This window comes from Meles meles, unplaced genomic scaffold (assembly GCF_922984935.1).
Source record: "Meles meles unplaced genomic scaffold, mMelMel3.1 paternal haplotype, whole genome shotgun sequence".
NCBI lineage: Eukaryota > Metazoa > Chordata > Mammalia > Carnivora > Mustelidae > Meles > Meles meles.
Window position 1 is genome coordinate 43,448 of NW_025721582.1, and position 19,810 is coordinate 63,257.

General features: G+C 58.1%; 1 protein-coding gene across 1 annotated transcript in view; it reads right to left on the reverse strand.

The window, feature by feature from the left end:
- Nucleotides 1-777: 777 nt before the first annotated feature.
- The window catches only part of LOC123936514 (voltage-dependent N-type calcium channel subunit alpha-1B-like), a 124,228-nt gene continuing 105,195 nt past the window's right edge, over nucleotides 778-19,810 (reverse strand). Inside the window, 11 exon segments of the mRNA XM_045997001.1 lie at nucleotides 778-1,514; nucleotides 1,879-2,141; nucleotides 2,388-2,499; nucleotides 2,501-2,596; nucleotides 3,701-3,817; nucleotides 3,979-4,114; nucleotides 5,448-5,575; nucleotides 6,581-6,693; nucleotides 7,209-7,316; nucleotides 13,170-13,278; nucleotides 16,257-16,354. Coding sequence (XP_045852957.1) covers nucleotides 984-1,514; nucleotides 1,879-2,141; nucleotides 2,388-2,499; nucleotides 2,501-2,596; nucleotides 3,701-3,817; nucleotides 3,979-4,114; nucleotides 5,448-5,575; nucleotides 6,581-6,693; nucleotides 7,209-7,316; nucleotides 13,170-13,278; nucleotides 16,257-16,354 — 1,811 coding nt within the window. The 3' untranslated portion in view covers nucleotides 778-983.

Sequence of the window (19,810 nt, forward strand, 5' to 3'; positions counted from 1 at the left end):
GGCTTCACGGCACCGCCCCCAGGAGCCTGGCCCGAGAGGGCTCGGAAGTCAGGCACTTGGTCGAGAGCAGCAGGGGCCAGGGGAGCTGGGGGACCACCCAGGCTGGACGCAAGAGCGTCTCCTCACACAAGACACACACACACGCGCGTGCGCGCGCACACGCACACACACCAAAGAGCTGAGAGCTTCCTACAGGTTGGATTTTTTTAAGTAGTATTGCTATTTCCTTCCCCAGTCTTGTTTTTCTCTTTTTTCTAGATCAAGTATATGGAATTGACAAAAGAGCGAAGGGTGTTGTGATTAAAAACCAAAACCAACAGCCAGAATGTTTCCAGATTTGGTCCCCGCCAGGGTTGACAGCATCTGGGAGAGGACGGAGTGTGAGAGTGTATTTCTGGGGTCCATTTGTGGTTTCAGGTACAAAGAGCCACGCCGGACATGTCTGTGTTTGTGGGCGCTGCCAAGAACGCATGGAGCCACGGCCCAGGCTCCCCAGGCTGCTGCCCGTGGACCGTCAACTCTGTCTTGTCTGGCCAGGCATTCAAACGTGCCAGGTTCCCCAGGGCCACAGACTTGGATAAAGGATGGCCTCCGCGAGCTCCAGACCTCCTCGGAACGGCTCCAGACACACACCCCGGATGCTGGGACCCAGCACGCAGGATTCAGACCGGCAGCGTCCTACTCAGCGCACGCAGCCAGTTCCCGTGTAGGGTCTGTGGTACGAGACCCAGGCAGGCAGACCGGCGGACAGAGAGAGCCACAGCCCCGTCTGAAAGGGCTTAAGACTCGGTCCAGTGTGAAGGAGGAGGTGGCGGGGGGAGCAGCGGGGCCTCCCCCCAGCTGGCCCCAAAGGCAGGGCCCCTCCCCGCAGGGGCTGCTGCCCCCGCCTCGGTGCCCCTGAGCGTCCCCCGGAGCCAGCGTGGACGATAAAACTCATCGGCGGAAGGCGGCTGCGGCGCAGGTGCGTGGCGTGGGCGGTGCAGCTAGCACCAGTGGTCCTGGTCGGGGTGGTGGTAGCTGTGCCGGGCCCGGCCGCCCCAGCCGAGTCCCAGAGTGCAGTGGTAGCCGCTGGGCACGCGGCGGAGGGGGTGGGACTGGGAGGTCAGAGAGGACACGTAGGAAGTCCGGGAGGAGCGGCCTGAGTCGGTGGCCACGGCCTCCTCGAAGGTAAGCGTGTCCTCAGGCTGGGTGCGGGCTGCGTCCTCACTGTCCGGACACTGCCCCAGGTAAGGGTCAGAGCCGATCCTGGAGCCGGCGGCCAGGGGCTGGCTGAAGGGGTCTCTCTGGAGCAGAGCGTTGTGTTCGGAAAGGCCACGACTCAGCCGGCCTGGGGAGAAGGTGGGGAGGCTGGTCTGTGCCCCAGCGAAGTGGAAAGGCGAAGCGTTGGCCGTCTTGTAGGTGACGCTGGGACGGGGGGTCGGCGGAGTCTGGGGGAGCTGCCTCCGCCCGCCACGGCCAGGGGTGCTAGCACCGGATGCCGACAACAAGGGACTCCCGTTCACGGAGCCGCCACCCTACAAGAAAGCAGAACAGAGCAAAAAGAGGAAAAAATGAAAGTACGGGGCCAGAGGCCAGTGCAGGTGAGCACCACTGGGAGGAGGGGCAGGGAGGCAGGGAGAGAGGCAGGCGCCCGAGGAGGGGGACAGGTAGGGTGTGTGGTGGGGGAAATGTAGCTGGAAACAACAGGTGACAAAGGGACAGGCACAGCTCAGGGAGAGGCCAGACCAGAGGCCAGTCCAGGGCAGCTGGGAGGGGAGGCCTGGGCTGGTGGAGGAGCAGTGGGGCAAGGAAGAGGGGAGGAGACTCGGGCCAGGGAACCAGCACGTGAAGGACGATTCGGAACGTGGTGGCGGGGGGAGTCTTACAAGGAGGGGCAGCGAGGGGGTCCCGTCTTCCTGGTCTCGGAGGTCCTGGCTCCTGCCCAGCTGTTGGCGATGTGGGGTGGCTGCCGAGAGAGGGTTTGGGACGCGAGGGCTCACGGCCCCCAAAGCGGTCGCAGGAGTAGAAGCGCTGCTTCTCCGAGGAAGAGGAAGAAGGCTGCCTCCGCTCCTGGGACCGGCCCCGCTCCTGTCTGCGCTCCCTCCGGCAGCCTGTGGGTCCCTCTCCCGGGGGTGGGCCTGGCCCTGCGGCCCTGCTGGGTGCTGGCCAGGAAGAGGGAAAGTCAGCACAGAGAGCCAGGCGGGGAGACAGACCCCCAGCCCAGACCTGGTCCCCAGGACTAGCAGGAGGACCCGGGGAAGAGCCGAGGTGGGCGGGTGGTCCTGCCTGTTCCCCAGACCTGCGACTCACCACCCCTACTCAGGACTGCTTGTACGGTCGAGGCACAGAGAGGAAGAGGGTTCAGACCCCTGCCCCAGGCCCTGGACATCCGAGGGACCCTGACGCACCACCATCTGTGTCTGCAGACAGGCTGGGCCCCTTCTCCAGGGACTTCTGCTTCCTGTCCCTGCGGCGGTGGCAGCGGTGGGGGGGGGCGGCGCACAGGCTGGCTGGCCCAGGCGCGGTCCAGGGCCGCGTTGCAGAGATGAGCCACGTGAGGGCGCTGGGGCGCCAGTGTGGAGATGGACCGCTTCATGGGGCTGGCGCTGGGGGCCGGCTGTGGGGCGGGGGGTAGGGGGGGCATCCTTTATCTCACAGTCTGAGAGACGGGTCTGGGGCTCCAGAACCACCAGGCCCCTCCCTCTCCCTGGAAAGCTCTTCCCCACCCAGGCCCACCCTTTCTCCCGCTGTCCGTCTCTGCCAGCAGGGCGCAGAGAGCTGTTGCCTCCCTGTCCCGGGAGGACAGGGAGGAGGCCAGGAAGAGGGAGGCTGGGGCCGGGCTAGGAGAGCACCGAGGGGAGCTGCGTGTGACGGCTCTGCGGGGCCAGGGCCACGGGCTGCCGCCCTGAGCTGGAATCAGGACCCGTGGAAATGGGCCCACGTGGAGCAGACCCACGGCTTCCACTCAGTGTCCTGCAGCCGCTCCACTGGCCAGGGTCAGGAAGGGGAAGAGGGCGGGAGCCACCAGCAGTGGGACACAGAGACAAGTTTAGAGGATGAAGTCATTTTGAATGTGCAGAGCCAGGAACCACAAAAGGAGGTAGGGACAGGGCCAGCCCCAGGCCAGCGCTGAAGGCCCCAGGCCACAGGTCATGCTCTTCTAAAGCCCCTCACCTTCCCAGCAAGTGAAAACAGGGCCCCCGACCCAGTCTCAGGTCTGCAGGCCCCTCTCTGAGTCCTTGTGAAAGGGCATGCAGCCCCCTTGCCCTAGAGCGTCCCTGCATCCCTGAAGGAGCAGGGGACGGAGCTGGGAGCTCCTGCACACCAGAGAAGGAACAGGGCAGATCACCCCCAGAGCTTCGACCGGAAAAGGGAGGACCAAGGTGTGAGGCACCTTATGCACTGGCGGGAAGGGGGTGCACTAGGGTGGGACAGGTATGTCCTAGAGAGGGAAAGGCTGGGTCACGCACACTGGCCCACAGTAACCCAAAAAGAGGCTGACCACCAGTGGGTGCTGGAGACTCTTGGCAGGCCTCGGAGGGCCCTGGCTGTTCCTCTTGAGTCCATTGTGGAGTCCCAGGAGTCCCCAACAGGGCCGACAGCATCCAGGCTGCCATAAGGTGGGGAGCCTTCACGAGGGACACAAGCCCTCCCCAAGCCAGGTTTCCTCATCCCCCGCTCCCCCACCCTCCCATGACCCTGAGCCTCCCAGACCACCCACCTGAGTCTCTGCAGCCAGGCGGGGCATGGAGGCCGCTCGTCCCTGGCTCTCCAGGCTGGGCTGGGGTTCCCCGTCAGGACCTCTCAGGGCCACGCTCTGCATCTGGACCTCCACGGCCTGGGCACGGAGCAGCGCACAGTCACGGCAGCCCCCACTCCACTCTCACCTTCTCCCCCTCCCCGGGGCTCCCTGCCGCGTTCCTGGCATCTCGCACCATCCCTGCCTCACGCCCCCCATCTCGTCCGCCAGCCCCAGCCTGAGTCCCCAGGAGCCCGCACCGGCTTTCCCGGCTGCACCACTGGGATCTCTGTGGAGTGGCCACGCTCCAGGGGTGCCCTTGCCTCACTGGGTACCTCCTGGGTCCGCTGAGTGCCCCAGGAAACAGACTCCTTGATGCCGCTCTCTTGGGTTTGTCTGTAGAGCAGAGACGATTGTCCTGTTGGCTCAGAGGTCTGTGGGCCCCGGCAAGTCCACCGAGGACCTGGCCCCAGCCTGATAGGAAGCTACACTGGCCCTTCTGCCCGGGCTCAGGAGCAGCCCAGCGGCGCAAGGCCCTCCCGTGCAGGCCTTCAAATGGCCACGGGGCAAGGGGTGTGGACCCAGAGCCAGGATCGGAGCAGACAGCCCGAGCGGGTCCCGGAGAGGAGTCTGAGGGAGGGCTGGGCCCAGCCAACAGCTTCCTCAGCCCTAAACACGGCCTCCTGTGTGCAGCTGGAGCAGGGACGGTTCTCAGCAAAGACCACACGTGTATGACGTGCACAACGCCCAGTACGGACATCCTGTTGATGCTTGTGCCCGGCAAGCCCTGGCTGCTGAGTTACGGGCAGTTTAGGACTCAGCAAAATCCACCTCATTAACAGTGCAAGACCCACAACCCGGCTTCAAAGAAGAGCATCCAAACGTGTGCCAACGAGAGGACGTCGGGAGCCCTAAGCATGCCGGCCACGCCCAGTCTGCTCTCGGGCCCTGCGCCTCAGCCCCCGCTGCATGAGGCGGAGCAGAAGCCCCTCCCTTGGCGCTCAGCCAGGGGTCCGTTTGAGCCGATGGGGTGTGAGCAGACACGGGACCCTGCTGGCCCCAGGGGCTGGCTAGAGGAGCCCACTGCACCACCCCTCGGCGACACACGGCACAGGACAGGTCACTGCTCTTTCACGGCACTCGGTTTGGGTGGTTCATGCCCAAGAATTACTGCGGCAAGAGTCAGAGGACAGGCGAGAAGGATGTCACCAGTTTGTGTACCGGATACAGCTGCTTCAGAAAGCGCGACCGGAGCAGGCATCTGAGGGAAAGGCGTCTTAGAGGGGTTCGAAGACCAGACACACACAAGGCGTCAACAGAATGCGGTGGGGACCGAGGTGGAAACAGGTAATTTCTCGACGGGCAGGGAGTGAGCAGAGGCAGAGGCCCCTGCGTGGGAAGGCAAATGGGCACACGCACTGGGAGGGGACGGTCTGGAGCCGCTGACCTCGGGACCATCAGAGGCACCTGTGTCGCGTTGGGGAATCAGCTCTGGGGACCACCACAGACGGCTCCAGCAGCCGGCCTGGGCCAGCTTCCAGGCACCACCCACGAGAACCATCTGGGCGGAGGTGGGCACGGGGTGAACAGTGGAGCCTCCTCCCAAAGTGGCGCTGGGACCTGAAGGCTCCATGTCCTGCGGCCAGGCCTGCAGAGAGCCCCTCTGGGAGGTGCCGACACCAGGAGTCCTCCCTCCTCCCAGCACCACGCCCCCTGGCCAGGTACTCACAGGGCCCCGCCGCTGCTGAGGGAGGCAGCGCTCTTCTGCCGAAGGAAAACCCGGGCTCCTCGGAGCACCACGGGCTGTGTCTGCTCCCCTGTAGCCTTCAGAGGGTGGAACAGGGACACAGGGCCCATCTGCAGAAGGGACGCAGAGAAGGGGAAGAGCTCTAAGGGCAGAGACAGGTGCACCAGGAAGCTGCTGGGTCCCCACAGCGTGGGCTGGTGCTCCTTCTGCCCTGCCCCAGCCCTACACAGGAGGGAGGCAGGGTCTTCCTCCCAGCCTGGCCTGTAAGTGACATCAGCAAAGTCATTTCACTTCTTGGAGCTTCAGCTTCCTCACCTACAAAATCCGGGGACTGCATCCACTTAGAAATGGTAAAAATATTTCATCTCGTCGACTTGGATTGACGGGCAGAGGCTGCGTGAGCCCCAGATTGAGCAGAATTCTGAGATTTCCGGGCTTGGTGGGGGGCAGGGCACGGAAGGGTGTCTGCGACGGCCTGGGGAACGGGGAGCTGCGGTGTGGGCGGGCATCAGATAGTTCCCATCCCAAGAGGGGTGACTGTCCCCGCAAGCCCTGACCACCAGGCAACTTTCTAGACAAGAGTCTACATACGGTCACTGACGCTTTGGCTATGTGGGAAGTTGTTCTCTTTGAAGGACGACATCAGGAAGACGGGGCCCCACACCAGCCCAGTCAGAGTCATGAGTGGAACAAATCATGACCTTGGACCCATCGGTTTGAATCTCTCTGCTCCCTGCCCGTGTGCAGGATAAGCAAGTTCTCCTCGCACCTCCCCAAACAACCTCCTCGAGTGTTGTTCGAACTTCTTTCTTCTACCACTTAAGAAAGTGGTATCTCCAGGAAACATGTTCTCAGTCCCTTGTCTACTGCTCCCGAACACTAGCTCTCCAAGTCAGGGGACCCCTGGACCAGCAAGAGACCAGCCACTGGAAAGCAGACAGGCTGCATGGAGTCTCTGACTTTGGGGGCGGAGAGGTGAAGCCACAGTTGGGACCTCTCGTCCTCCTTTTCCTGCCGTGCTGTCCCCAGGAGGATGCGCGCTCCCTCTGCTGTCGAAACAGCTGACGGGTGTCAGAGCCTGAGGCGTACTTCTTGGGAACCCTGAAACCCGGTACCTGGGACAGGCCTCCCGTGGCCTGGTGAATCTGATCCCTGGTGGTCTTGTTCTGTTTGTAGAAGTCGAATATCATCAGAGCCGTGTACACCTTCCCCACTGTCGTCTCATCGGCTGGAGGGAGAGAAAACAGAGGACGGAGTATGGCGGAGGAAGGCGGGGTGGGGTGGGACAAGAGAAGAGCCCCCACCATGAGGAACCCCTGACACGCTCAGGAAAGGCCACAGGGCTTGGCCAAAGTTGCACGGTCCCCACATGGTGTCTTTGGACACTGGGCACGTGCTCCCTGGAGCTGTACTGACTCTCCACAGGGCCCTGCATCTCCTCCCAGTGAAGTGGATATGGGGTCTAATCTTTAAGCCCGTCATCTCTAACAGGAGTCTCCCTGCTGTTCTCTGGATCTTTTTAAGTACACCCCCCACCGGGAATGGGGGGGACTGTGGCCAACAGAATAAAGCCCAGGTCATCCCCTCCCACAGTCCCTATGTGCCCACTCGTAAGACCGTTTCCCCGCAGGTGGAATCGAAGTCTAGACTATCAATGAGGTCACCCTGGCCCAGGGGTCCCGGCACTGCCCTGGGTGGGACACAGAAGGGGGTGAACAAGGGGAGTTTCTTGCCCTCACTTACGTTTGTGGGGTGGCACCCGTACATCCAGGGTCTTCTGGGGCAGATTGGCCCACACAGAGCAGATCTCCTTCCTCAACTCGGCATCACCCTGGTGCTGCTTGGTGCCGGCTGGGGCGGGGCAGGGTGTGGAGGGGAAGAGAGAAGTCAGCAGCCGTCGCATACCCCCTTGGGGAGCAGGCGGGGAGAGGTGTGGTGTAGAGGGAAACCGGGCAAGGACAGTGCTAGGAGAGAGGGCGGAGCAGGAAGAAGCGTGGCCACGGCGGCCATCTGAGCGCCCCGATGGGCTCCTGTCTGGAGACAGAGGCCTGCGTGCACGGGCCCTGGGAGCGGAGAAGGTCACGGTGGCGGTCCAGCCCTTCAGCACGATCGAGTGGACACCCGCCCGTGCCAGGTACTGTTCTAGGTGATGGAACGAAAGCAAAGCTGCTGCCTTTGTGGCACGACATGGCTTAATAAAGTGGCAGTAAGTTCAAAATCTAGGGTGTTGGGTGCAGAAGCAGCCAAGGAGGAGGGATGACATACCAGGAGGGCTGCCGTGTTGGACAGGGTGGTCGGGAAAGGTGTCGTGTGTGCACGACCCCGAAGGCAGAAAGGGACCAGGGTGTGTCACACGCCATGAGCCAGGACAGCAAGGCTCACTGAGCAGGGCATGGGGGTTGGGCGTTGCAAGGAGCAGATGCTGAGATGGGAAGCAGCAGAGGCATAAAATACTGATTTATCATTTTTTGGCATCAGGGTTAGTGTGGTGTGCGTACAGTGACACTCCTCCTTTTCAGTCGTCCCCTTCTGTGAACTGCGATAAACCTCCGAAGCCACGTATCCACCCCCACCATCGAGACGTGGGACCACGGCCAAAGCCCCTCCGTGCTCCCTTTGTAACTGACCCTTGGCCTTCTCCTCCCCTCCCCTCCCTGTGTGTTTTCTGTCCCGGTTTATGCAGCCTTCTCCAGAATGCCACAGGAATAACATCGCAGGGTGTCTTGGTTTGGGGGGATTCCCCACTCAGCCCAGTGCATTTGAGACTCATCTGTGTTGGCGAACGTGTCGTTAGTGTGTTTCTTTTTCTTTTTTATTTGACAGAGAGAAATCACAAGAGAGGCAGGCAGAGAGAGAGGAAGGGAAGCAGGCTCTCCACTGAGCAGAGAGCCCGATGTGGGACTCGATCCCAGGACCCTGAGATCATGACCTGAGCTGAAGGCAGCGGCTTAACCCACTGAGCCACCCAGGCGCCCCTAGTGTGCTTCTTTTGATAGCTGAGGACTATCTTACTGTAAGGACAGACCACAATTTGCTTATCCATTCACCACCTGTAAACACTTGAGTTGCTTACATTTGGAGGGGATTATGAAATAAAGCTGTGAACCTCTGCATCGATGTTTCTGTAAAGACGTTTCTTTTCTTCCCACTTAGGGGTGGGATGGCTGGGCCAAACTGTAAGGAACTGCCAAACTAGGGTGACAAGAATTCCATATTATGCATTCTCACCAGGACTTAATATTGTCCTTTTAAAAAAGTATTTTAACCATATTAATAACCATGTAGTGTTACCTTGTTGTGGCTTTATTTTGGATTTCTCTAACGACTAATGATATTGAGCGTCTCTGTAGCTGTTTACTTGCCTGCCATATATACGTCTCGGTGACATGTCTGTTCAAACCCTTTGCCCATTTTTATCAGTTTGTCTATTTTCTTATTACTGAGTTGTGGGAGACCTTTACCTATTCTGGAAACTGATCCTGTATCAGATATATGTTTCAAAAATATTTTCACCATTGCTTTAGCTTGTCTTTTCATTTTCTTAAATGTAAAGCAAAAGTTTTTTACATTGATGAAGTTCAATTTATCGATTTTTCTTTGATGGCTCGTGCTTTTTCTCTTAAAAAATCTTTCTCAGGGGCGCCTGGGTGGCTCAGGGGATTAAAGCCTCTGCCTTCAGCTCAGGTCATGATCTCAGGGTCCTGGGATCGACCCACATCGGGCTCTCTGCTCAGCGGGGAGCCTGCTTCCTCCTCTCTCTCTGCCTGCCTCTCTGCCTGCTTGTGATCTCTGTCTCTCTGTCAAATAAATAAATAAAATATTTTTTTAAAAAATCTTTCCCAAACTCAAAATTGCCAAAATTTCTCTCCTGTGTTTCCTTCTATAGGTTTTATAATTTCACATTTTACATTATGTCTATGATCATTTTCAAGTTAATTTTGGTAGGAGATGAAAGGTATGTGCCATGGGTTGCATTGTGCACTACCCCCACTCACCTGTTGAAACCCGAACTCTCGCTGGGACTGTATAAGGCTGAGAAGGAGGTAATTAGGTGAAATGAGGTCGGGGGGGCAGGGCCTGACCTACAGAGTTAGTGTCCTTCTGGGAAGGGACACCAGAAAATTCGTTCACTCTCTGTACCCACTCAAGGAAAGACCATGTGAGCACATGGTGAGAAGGTGACCACCCTACAAACCCAGAGAACAGGCCTGGGGATGAACCCTACCTTCCCGACACCTTGAATCAGACTTTCAGCCTCTAGACTGTGAGGAATAAATTTCTGGGTTAAAGCACTCACTTATGGTATTTTGTTATTGGCAGCCCAAGCACACTAAGATAGTAAAGGTCAAGATTTTTCCCCTTTGGGGGGATATAGCTGTCTAAATTTTTCCAGTACCATTTGTTGAAAAAATTATCCTTTCTCCATTAATTGCCTTTACAATTTCATCAAAAACCCACTGGCTGTGTAAGTGTGAGTGTCCTTTGTGTTCCACCGACCCATGTCTCTGCCATTAACTTGCTTTATAGGTAGCTTCTGATTCATGTGGAGTAAGTTTTCCAGCTTTGTACTTTTTCAAAATTGCTTCTCAAGTTCTTTTGCTTTCCTACAGACATTTTAGAATTCATTTGTACATTTCTACCTAAAAACTGGGATTTTGGTTGGGTTAACATTTATTCTATTGATCGGTGTGGGAAGAGCTGACATCATGGCAACACGGAGTCTTCCCGTGCAGGAAGACGATGCAGGGCTTGACTCAGTTAGGTCTTCGATTCTTTCAGCCAGTGCTTTGACATTGACAGCGTACAAAGCGCACATATATACTTTGTAGAGTTATCCAGCAACACAGAAGTATTTCATGGTTTTGGTGCGATTTTAATGGAATTTTTTCCCATTTCAATTGTTAATATGTAGAAATACATTTGCTTCTTGCACATTGACCTTGTATCCTGTGGCCTTGCTAAACTTGTGTATTGTTTCAGTAACTTCTTTTAATGGCTTAAAACAATAGAAATTTGTTATCTCAGTTCTGGAAGCCAGAAGCTCAAAATCAAGGTGCCAGCATGAGGATGCCTCCTCCATATGCTCTAGTGAAGAATTCTTCCTTGCCTGTTCCCAGATGTTGGTGGCTCCCAGCCATCCTTGGCATTCCTTGTTTTATAGATACCTCCATTTTACTCACCTTTTCTTAGAGCCTTTCAAATTTTCTCCATAGATAATCATTCCAGTTGTAAATACAGACGGCTTTATTTCTTCCTTTCCAACTGGCATGCTTCCTATTTCTTTTTCTTAACTTATTACAATGGCTAGGTCCTAAAGTAAGATGTGAAACAGGAAGGATGACAGTAGACCTCCTTCCTTTGTTTTTGATCTTAGGGGGAAAGTCTTTCTTTGTTAAGTGTGTCATTCGCTGAAGGTCTTTCACAGATATCCTTGGTCAGATTGAAGGGGCTTCCTTAGTTACTATGCTATGCAGAATTTTTAATTTTGTGAAATGCTTGTTCTGCATCTATTGAGATGATCATGTAGTTTCACTTCATTGATACAATAAATTATACTGATTGATTTTTAAACTTGAACTCAACTTGCATTCTTGGGATAAACCCTACTTTTGTCATCAAATAAATAGAAATATATATAATCAGATTCAGTCTGAGAAAACTGTGTTGAATATTTTTGTGCCTGCAGTCATGTGGGATAGTGATCTATAATTTTCTTTTCTTATAATGTCTTTGTCTCATCTTGATATCAGAGTAATGTTAGCATCATATGGTAAGTTGAAAAATATGCTCTTTTTTTCTATTTTCTGGAAGAGTTTATATAGGCCAGGTATTATTTCCTCCTTAAATGTTGGGCCAACTTCACCTATGGAGTTAACGGGGCCATGGATTTTCTTGTTGGAAGTCTTTTAACTATAATTTAATTTCTTTATGAAGTATAGTGCTACTCAGATTATCTCTTCCTTTTTTTAACCCACTCAGGTTATCCATGCTTGAATGAGCTTGGTAGTTGGTGTCAAAGAATTTTCCCATTTCATTTAAGTTACTGACAGAGAGTTGTTCATAAAATTTCCTTGTTATCCATTTAATGGCGGCAGGACCTGTAGTGGTGTTCTCTCATTCTTTATATTGGTTATTGTTGTCTCCTTTTTTCTTGATTAGTCTAGCCAGAGGTTTATTAATTTTATTGGTTTGGTTTCTGACATGATCGTCCTTGCTGGTATGTTGAAGGCAGACAAGAACAGAGGCAGACCAGTTGGAAGCTACGGTAACAATCTAGCCAAGACCCAAGAGACAGTGGCTTGGACAGGAGCTGGCAGTGGGAGAGGGCAGAGGAGTGATCATACTCTGTGTATTTTGAAGGTAGAGTCAGGAGATATGACAAGGGATCAGATATGACTCCAAAGCTTGAGTGACCAACTGGAAGAAGAGAGTTTCCACTGATGGAGATGGGAAAGGCTGCAGGGAACACGTGGTGATCAAGTCTGGGCAAGTGAGCTTTGGAACGCTTCCTGCGCCTCCAAGTGGAGACAGTAAATAACTTTTCTCACGTAGCTCCTCACATGAGAATGCAAGTCTGGGATTCAGGAAGAGGCCTGGACTGAAAACACGAAGTAGGGATTCCCAGTGCTTAGAGCCATGAGAACAGGTGGAAGGACCGAGGGGACAGAGAGAGTCTGAGGGGCACAGTGACATCCGGAGAGTGGGAGACATGAGAAAACACAACAAGAAACCTCAAAGGGATTCAAAAAGAAGGAGGCGGCAGCCGAGGAGAGGCTGAGCTGTGGACAGGGAAGATAAGGTCACTGAGCAGCTCAGCGAGCGCGGCTCCCACAGCACGGCCGCACGGACCCTCCTGCGGAGTGAACGGGAGAGACCAGACAGACCCTGCAGACCAGTCTCTCAAGAAGCCGGTTGCGAGGAAGGGAAGAATAAACACAGGGAAGCGGACGGAGGGAGCAGAAAACCTTTTAAAGATGGGAGAGATCGTCGCACGTCTGTATGTGGATACAAGGACTCCGACAGGGAGGAAGCAAGTGACAGGACAAGAAGCGGGGTGCAGAATTTCTGGTGTGACATCTTTGGGTAGATGATGAGAACGGGACCTAGGGTGCAAGGGGTGGTGGGGTACGGGACTGGCCTTGACTCATCCGCTATAAACACAATGGTTGAGCTCAAGGTCATGAATGCAGCTTGGAGGGTGGTGTGGGGGCAGGGACAAGGCCGATCCCCTCTGGTGGCTCTAATCTCCTCTGAAGGTACAGCAGGCATCACAGGAGGCTGCAGGTGGGGAGGACACACTGGAGGTCTGTTCTCTCCTAGATTGGCCACCGGCAATGCGGTCCTGTCCGCTCGGGAGAGGACCTGCCCGGGGCTGGGCTCACTTCGGGGAGTGGACTGCAGGCACAGACCCTCCGCCCTGGAAGACCGCTGTCTCCGCGTGCTCTAGCGCTGGGTGACCGGGACGGGTCGATGAACCTCACTGCACATCAGCTCCCTCCCACGAAACTGGGATCATTCACAAGCCCCCGAGTGGCTGTCAGATGACAAGGTTGGTGCCCGACAGAGGCGCCATGGGCAACTGTCCTTGGTCCCCTCCAAACAGGCCTCCTCACCCCTCCTCCCTGCACAGCCCCCTGGGGGCGGCTCTGGAGTGAGACGGCCTGGTCCTGGCTCGGCGCCGTCCCCAGATGCTGCCTTGCTCACCTGGAGCCAGCTTGATCTCCAGCGCAGTCCGAATGAGGGCCATCAGCGTGGACGTGAAGTGGACAGTCATGTCCTCGTTGGAGATGGGCATGTTCATGCGAACCAGGCGCTAGGGACAAGGGGAGCAGGTCAGGGCCAGGCTTGCCAGGGTCCCTCCACCATGGGACGACAAGGTGCTAGAGGCCCCTAGAGGCTGGGCTTCTCCGGGCGGGGGGGGGGCTTCTGCAGGTGCCCAGGCCCAAGCAAAGTTGGGTGGCTGGGAGTTTTGCCAGCATTCACACTCACCCTTGGACCCCCACCCTCACCGGAGCTGAGTCTTCACCTAACCGCAGACAAAGGGACATCCAGGTAAAGGCTGTCACATCGCACCAAGCCAGAAGGCTGGGTCCCTCTGAAAGAACAGGCACATGCTCAGCCGGAAGGACCCCTGCCCGAGGCTGGAGTAAGGGGCATGTGGCCTGGGTTCAAGACGGAGGGGGGTTTGGGCTGCAGAACTGAGGCTGGGGTGCCCTGGGTTAGCCCTACGCATGGGCGGGAAGACCCCGTCCTTACTGCTCTGCTCAGTGTCATCCGTTCCCCTGGCAGCCCGGAGCCCTGGACAAGGGGCAGGTTAGCCATGAGCACAGCCCCGAGCTCCAGCTCCCAGTGAGGCCTCCCTCCACCCAGGAAGGCTTCGTCTCTCACCACCCAGCCAGGGGACCTGGGAGAAGCAGCCAGCACCTTCCAGTCAGAAGGACCCAGAGCCGATGGGACTGCACAGAGCCAAGTGAGGGCTCGTCGGGAGAGGCTCAAGACCACTGCACAGGAGTAAAAATGCTCCGGACCAGACCGGGGGCAGTGTCCTGCTGCTGTTCTCCCTGTTTCCCCATCAGCTGAACCGCCCCTCTCCTCTCCTCATTTTTCCAGGACAGAACCGTGGGAGACAGACGTGTGTCCGTCCCACAGACCTCCAGGAATAGCCAACAGCTACCCGGAGCCTGAGGCTATGAGAACTTATGTGATGTCCAGGAAGAACAGTGTCCCTAGTATGTCTGGAATGGCCTCAGCATGGCAGGTCACCGAGCTGGCCACCTGGAGCCCTAGGGAAACCGTGACCCACCTATCTCCTCCCAGCAGTCTCTTGTCCTCTGCCACGAGACAGGAGCTAGAGACGGAGGCGCAGGGTCCCTCCCTGGGCTCTGCCTGTCCTCTGCCAAGCCCGTACCCTGTAACACAGCAGCCCCTTTGGGGAGGGCCCTCAGCCCTGCCCCCAGTGTCTCGGCCCTAAATCCAATCCTCAATCTAATAGAGGTTGGTTGGTTGGAGACATGAGCCCAGACTCTGCCCCCCTGAATGCTGGCAAAGCCCCACCTGGCTCACCCGCTCGTGGTCCCAGGACCGTACACTTAACCCGTGTGACGCACACCAGGAAAACGGGCTTCCAGGAAAACGGGCTTCCCAGAGCACAGTGTCCCTGTAGACCGGCACCAATGACAGAAAGAGGCAGAGGGATTCCTCTCCAGGGGGTCAGGGAGTTGGGCACCAGCGTGGAGGGGCGAGCAGGTGATCACCAAGAGAAGAGAGCTCTGTCCAAGGCACCTTCACCAGAGGCTCTCCTCTGCCTGACCAGGCCCTAGAAGGGCCAGGATCTCAGGAAGCAGCAGCAGGACAAGGCCAGGGCAAACAGATAGGCATCTCTGCCCTGGGCTGAGACCCTCCTGGTCACAGCACTCTGCCCTTCTCCTGCTCCCTCCCCAGCTCTCCACGCCCCTCCATTCCCACCCAGCCTGCGGCCGCCCCTGGCCTCATCATGACCAGCACCTTGGAACGGGCCAGCACAGCTGGGGAGGGGCCCTGCCTGCCCAGCCCCACCCCAGGTACCAGTTTGGACAGAACTCTCCTTCTTGGGAACAAAGCTACGGCCGCGCATGCAGGCCTCCAGGCAGGCACAACGTGCAGGCCAGGCAGGGGAGGGCTGAGGACGAGAGCAGAGGCGTCCGCCAACGGCTGGAAGGACAACCGCTTAGCTTCCAAAGGCTGTGCTGAGCCAGGTGACAGAGACGGGCCCAGGTTTGGAGCATGGACAGCGTGGACAGAACCAGAGAGGTGAGCGCTCTGCTGGGAGGCTTGCTCAGAGAGAGGGCAGGGGCAGGGAGCCTCCCGACACACGCTGGCTGAGCTGCAGGACTCAGGCTGGCTCTGTTTCCTGGGGCAGCAGGAGCTGCAGGGGGGCTCTCAGTGCTGGGCGGCAGGTGGGGGGGTTGCTGGACGGATGGAAGGTGCCCATGCACCAAAGGGGGGTGGCTGAGGACACATGGGCAGGTGGGAACAGGCTTGGGCTGGGCCATGTGACCTGCTCACCTCCTAAAGAGGGATGGCAGGAGGTGTTCCTCAGTTTACCCCTCATTGCAGCTCAGCCTCCTGGGCATTGGAGGGAGGGGGCATGGGGCCACCTGAGCCCCTGAGGCTCTCCTTACCCTGTAGCAGCCCTCTGAAGCCCCAGGAACGACAGCAGGACGCCTCTCCCTGGCACCCTTTTCCTTCTTAATGCCACAGTGCCTCCTTCCCACTGTGGGGATGCTTCCTCCCCAGGCTGACGGCAGCCCAGGCCTCAGGAAGTTCCGCACCTGTGGAGCTGGGCGTGGGCTCCTCCCAAGTGCCAGAGGCCCTGCAGAACCCTATCACCCCAGGGTCAGCCCCAAAGGGCTGGATTCCTCCCCCTTCATCAGGCGCTTATGGGACAGAGAAGCTGAGAGCCATCCTGGGCCCAGAACTAAAGCAGCTTCTGTCAAGAAGGTGGTCTGTCCCGTCATTTCCAGGAAAGGGAAGGAAAGGGAAGAAAGGCAGGGGGAGGGCTCCGCCTCTGTCTTCCTGAGCCTCTCAGGGCCTCTCAGGGTGGGCAGACCCGCGGGAACAAGGGGTGGCTGCGAGACACCGTCGTGGTACCCGTGTCCCTCTGTCCGGGAAGGCAGAGGACATGGTTGGAACAGAGAAACGGAAGAAACAGTGAGACAGCAGAGCGGCAGACAGACAGACGGAGAAGCCCCCAGAGGAGACCGGAGGCCATCCCCAGCACAGCCAGCCTCGGGGTGCAGGGTCGGGGTCTACCTTGTATGCAACTCGAGCAGGGCATTTCTTCCCCAGCCCCAGGGGTGGGGACATGGGTTTCAGCATCTCAAACATGTCATTGTAACTGATGCGCCCACCGGAGACCCGGCCCAGAGAGGCAGAGGCAGCGTGGGGTCCACAGGAAGGGGTGCGGCAGGAGGGGAGGGGGAGGAAGCAGACAAGAAAACAGATCCAGTTAACCAGCGTCAGAGTACATGCCAAAAGTCAAAACGCGCAAAATGAGGGACTTTTCTGCTCCACTCGATCCCCTCCTTGCCCCTCCCAGCCTCACCTCCACACTCCAGCCCCACGCAGGGCAGCGGGCAGGGGTGACGTCTGAGCTAATGAACATGGAGGGATGAGGAAGGGCTGCATCGGGGCGGCTTTGGGTTGTCAACTTCGGATTTTACACTTTTAGGAACCACAGACAATGCCAAATCGGAAGAGAGCTGTTTCACCGTGCCAGGAGAGCTGGGGCCTGACCCAAGAGGCCAGCCTGAGAGCCACGGCAGAAACGTCAGCGCTCCTTAATGCCCAATTTGCTTCCAAGTTAGCCTGGAGGCTAAAAAGTGGAGAAAAATCTAAAACAGGCCAGAGAACTAGAGCGGGAGCCACGTTGTTCTGCAAGGAGCCCAGAGGCTCTCGAGATAAACTGGACCGGTGAGTCCTGCTCCAAGCCCAGAGACGCCCGAGGCCGCCCAGGGCAGGGCTGCTGCTGGGAGTCAGGGCTGGGCAGGAAATGGGAGACTGCGGGGGCAGGTGGGGGGGCGCGGTGGGCAGCGGGGGTCGGAGGTGGCTTGGAGCCACTCTTGTCCCCTCCTGACAGCACGCCAGGAACAGGGCTGGGGCCACCAGACGGGACCGGCTCCAGACCCAGGGAGGCGTCGGGGGCTGCTGACTGTGTCTTCCAGAGGTAGACAGGCCACGAGGCCTGCAGCCTGAACTCCACCCCCGGGGACACCTGCCTATGGGACCTGCTCGGGGTCCCAGAGACATGGTCAGGTGCAGGCCTCCCAGGACAGAAAAGGGACAGCTCTTTCCTGGCAGGCACGTCTGCCCCAGGGCCTGGCCCTCCTCCCCAGGTGCCCAGCCTTGGCCGAGTGGATCGATCCGGAGGTGAAGCAGGAGAGCCCATCCTTGGGCCTCGGCTGCCTCTGCCCTCACCTCCCTCGGGGACCAGAAACCCTGGGTTGTTGGGCTCTTCGGACTGGGAGGGGCAGCTGCTCCCGGTCTCCTTGTGCCCATGCTCTCCTCCTCTGGGGCCCTTGGCCTCCAGCCTGTCTGACCATTAGCCCACCCTTGAGAGCCGGGAGGCAAAGCCAGGTGAGACAGCTGCTTCTTTGGGCACAGGCAGGGCCTGGCCCCCAGCTCCCACCCAGCAGCCGACCTCTGCCCTCGAGGCCCAGCCAGAAAGCTCCGTGTGCACTGCCTCAGAAGGCTGCCTCTCCCCGGCCGGCTGGAGGGGTCAGGAGATCACATGGGGGACCGAAGCGTCCAGGAGGTCGGAGTGCGGGCAGGGCAGGGCAGGAGGAAAGAGAGGTGAGGTGTCGTCATTCCCAAACCAGGCAGGGAGTGTGTGCTGTGTCTGCATTTCGGGCAGGGGAGAGTGTGTGGGATGGAGGCTCTGAAGTCGCAAACCTTGTAGGCCAACCGACGAGGGCAGCTCTTCCCTAAGCCAACGGGTGGCGTGATACAACGCAACAAACTGTACAAATCCTTATGATGAATCCGGCAACTGGAAAGGAAACGTCACAGGTTACGGCAACCAAGGCAGCGGGGCCCGTCCCGCCCACCCACCCAGCCTGCGGCCGGAAGAGGAGCCCCGCGGCTGGACAGGCAGCTCCCTACAGGAACCCCGGGGCTCCGACGGCCCCAGGAAGCATGGCAGCCCCAAGACAATGTCCGAGCCCAAGGCAGGCAGGAGACACACCAGAGAACACAGCCGGCCCGGGCCCCCAGCCCCCAGCATGCACACACCGGAGCCACTGGCCCGTCGCTCGCTGGGCCCTGCTCCCCCACCCTCTCCGGCAGCCCCTACCCTTGCTCCCCGCGTGCCTGCGACCCCGTGCCTGGCTCTGCTGACGGTCCCCACCTCCCGAAGCTCCTGGAATCTGCTGGTCCAGCTAAGAACCCCCTTGTCCCAGGGCCGGCACCCCAGCCAACACGCGTTTCTCTTTCCTGTCCCGTCAGATCCAAACTTCTGGGAAGAGGGAAGAAAGAGGAAGCCCCACTCTGCCTCACCCAAGGTGCCTGCTAACCTCACTGGACCCACGGCATCATCACGAAGGGTCTGGAAGCTTGGTGAAGCCCCCAGCCCTGGTAATCACCCAACCCAATGCCCAGCCTGTTCTTGGGCTCGTCGTCTCTCTTCCACCATCAAACCCCCAAGGGCACCAGATGGAAAGTGGGGGAGCAGGACCGTCGTGCCGACTCAAACACCGTCCTCGCTGTCTGTTAAGCCAAAGCTGTGGTCGGTCCTGAGGTTCAAGACCTCCTCCGCCTGTCCCAGCCACCCTTCCAGCCCCTCTGCAATGAGTTCTCTTCTCCATCACACACGATCAGACCCCTTCCCTCAGTCCTGCCCCACCCGCTTCTCCGGAGCTCCATCCGTCCTGCCCCTCTCAGTCTGGCTCAGATGGTACCTCCTCTGACCCACCAGGAGATGGGGTCCCTCCCTCCTCAAACAGCTGGGCTCCCACTACAGCTCCCCTGATCTCACCCAGCATCCTGAGAGCACGGGCCTGCTTCGCCTACACACCCCCGGCCCCCAGCACGCGGCGGATGCTCCGGAAGGGTGACTGCGCGGATGGATGAGCACAAAGACGAGCAGACAGATCGCACACAGGTGGGGCCGGGATTCTCCTTTCGGGGTCCACACTTCACCACAAAGTGAGGCACCACGAAGATGGGGGAGGCGGGCACCAGAAAGCAACAGCCCGTGCCTTCCTCACCTCCCACAGCATGCATGCCCACGCACACCTGCGTCCACACACGTGCACACACGCAAGCGCGCGTGCCTTGCACCCTCATACACACAGGCGTTCACATGTGCACAGGAGCACACACACGTCGGCACAGTCACATGTGTGTACCCGTACGTGTACACGCAGCCATGTGCGCACGTGCACACGCGTGTGTCTGCTGACGCATGCACATACGCATGCCCCGAGTGTGCAGACGGTACACGTACCCGCACAAAAACACCCTGCACATAGGCACTGTGCACACGCTCCCAGAGCCACACAGGTGCAAACACACACACACGCATACGAAAGTGTGGAAATTTCACAGAGTTCTATTGTTTTTTTAAGTCTCTCCGAGAACCAGGAGACAGCAGAGTGGCCACCTGGGACACCACGAGGACCACATCCGTGCATCTACCATGCAGGCTAGGAAGGGCTCAAAGCACTCTCCTTGGTCCTGGGCCCAGGACTCGGTCTGCTTAGTGGCCTCTGCTGGGCCTTCCCCTGTCCCCTGCCGTCTGGAGGCACGCTCTGTCTTCAGCCCCGGGCACACGTGGGAGCAGCAAGCCTGAGCGTCAGCTGTCGGTCACG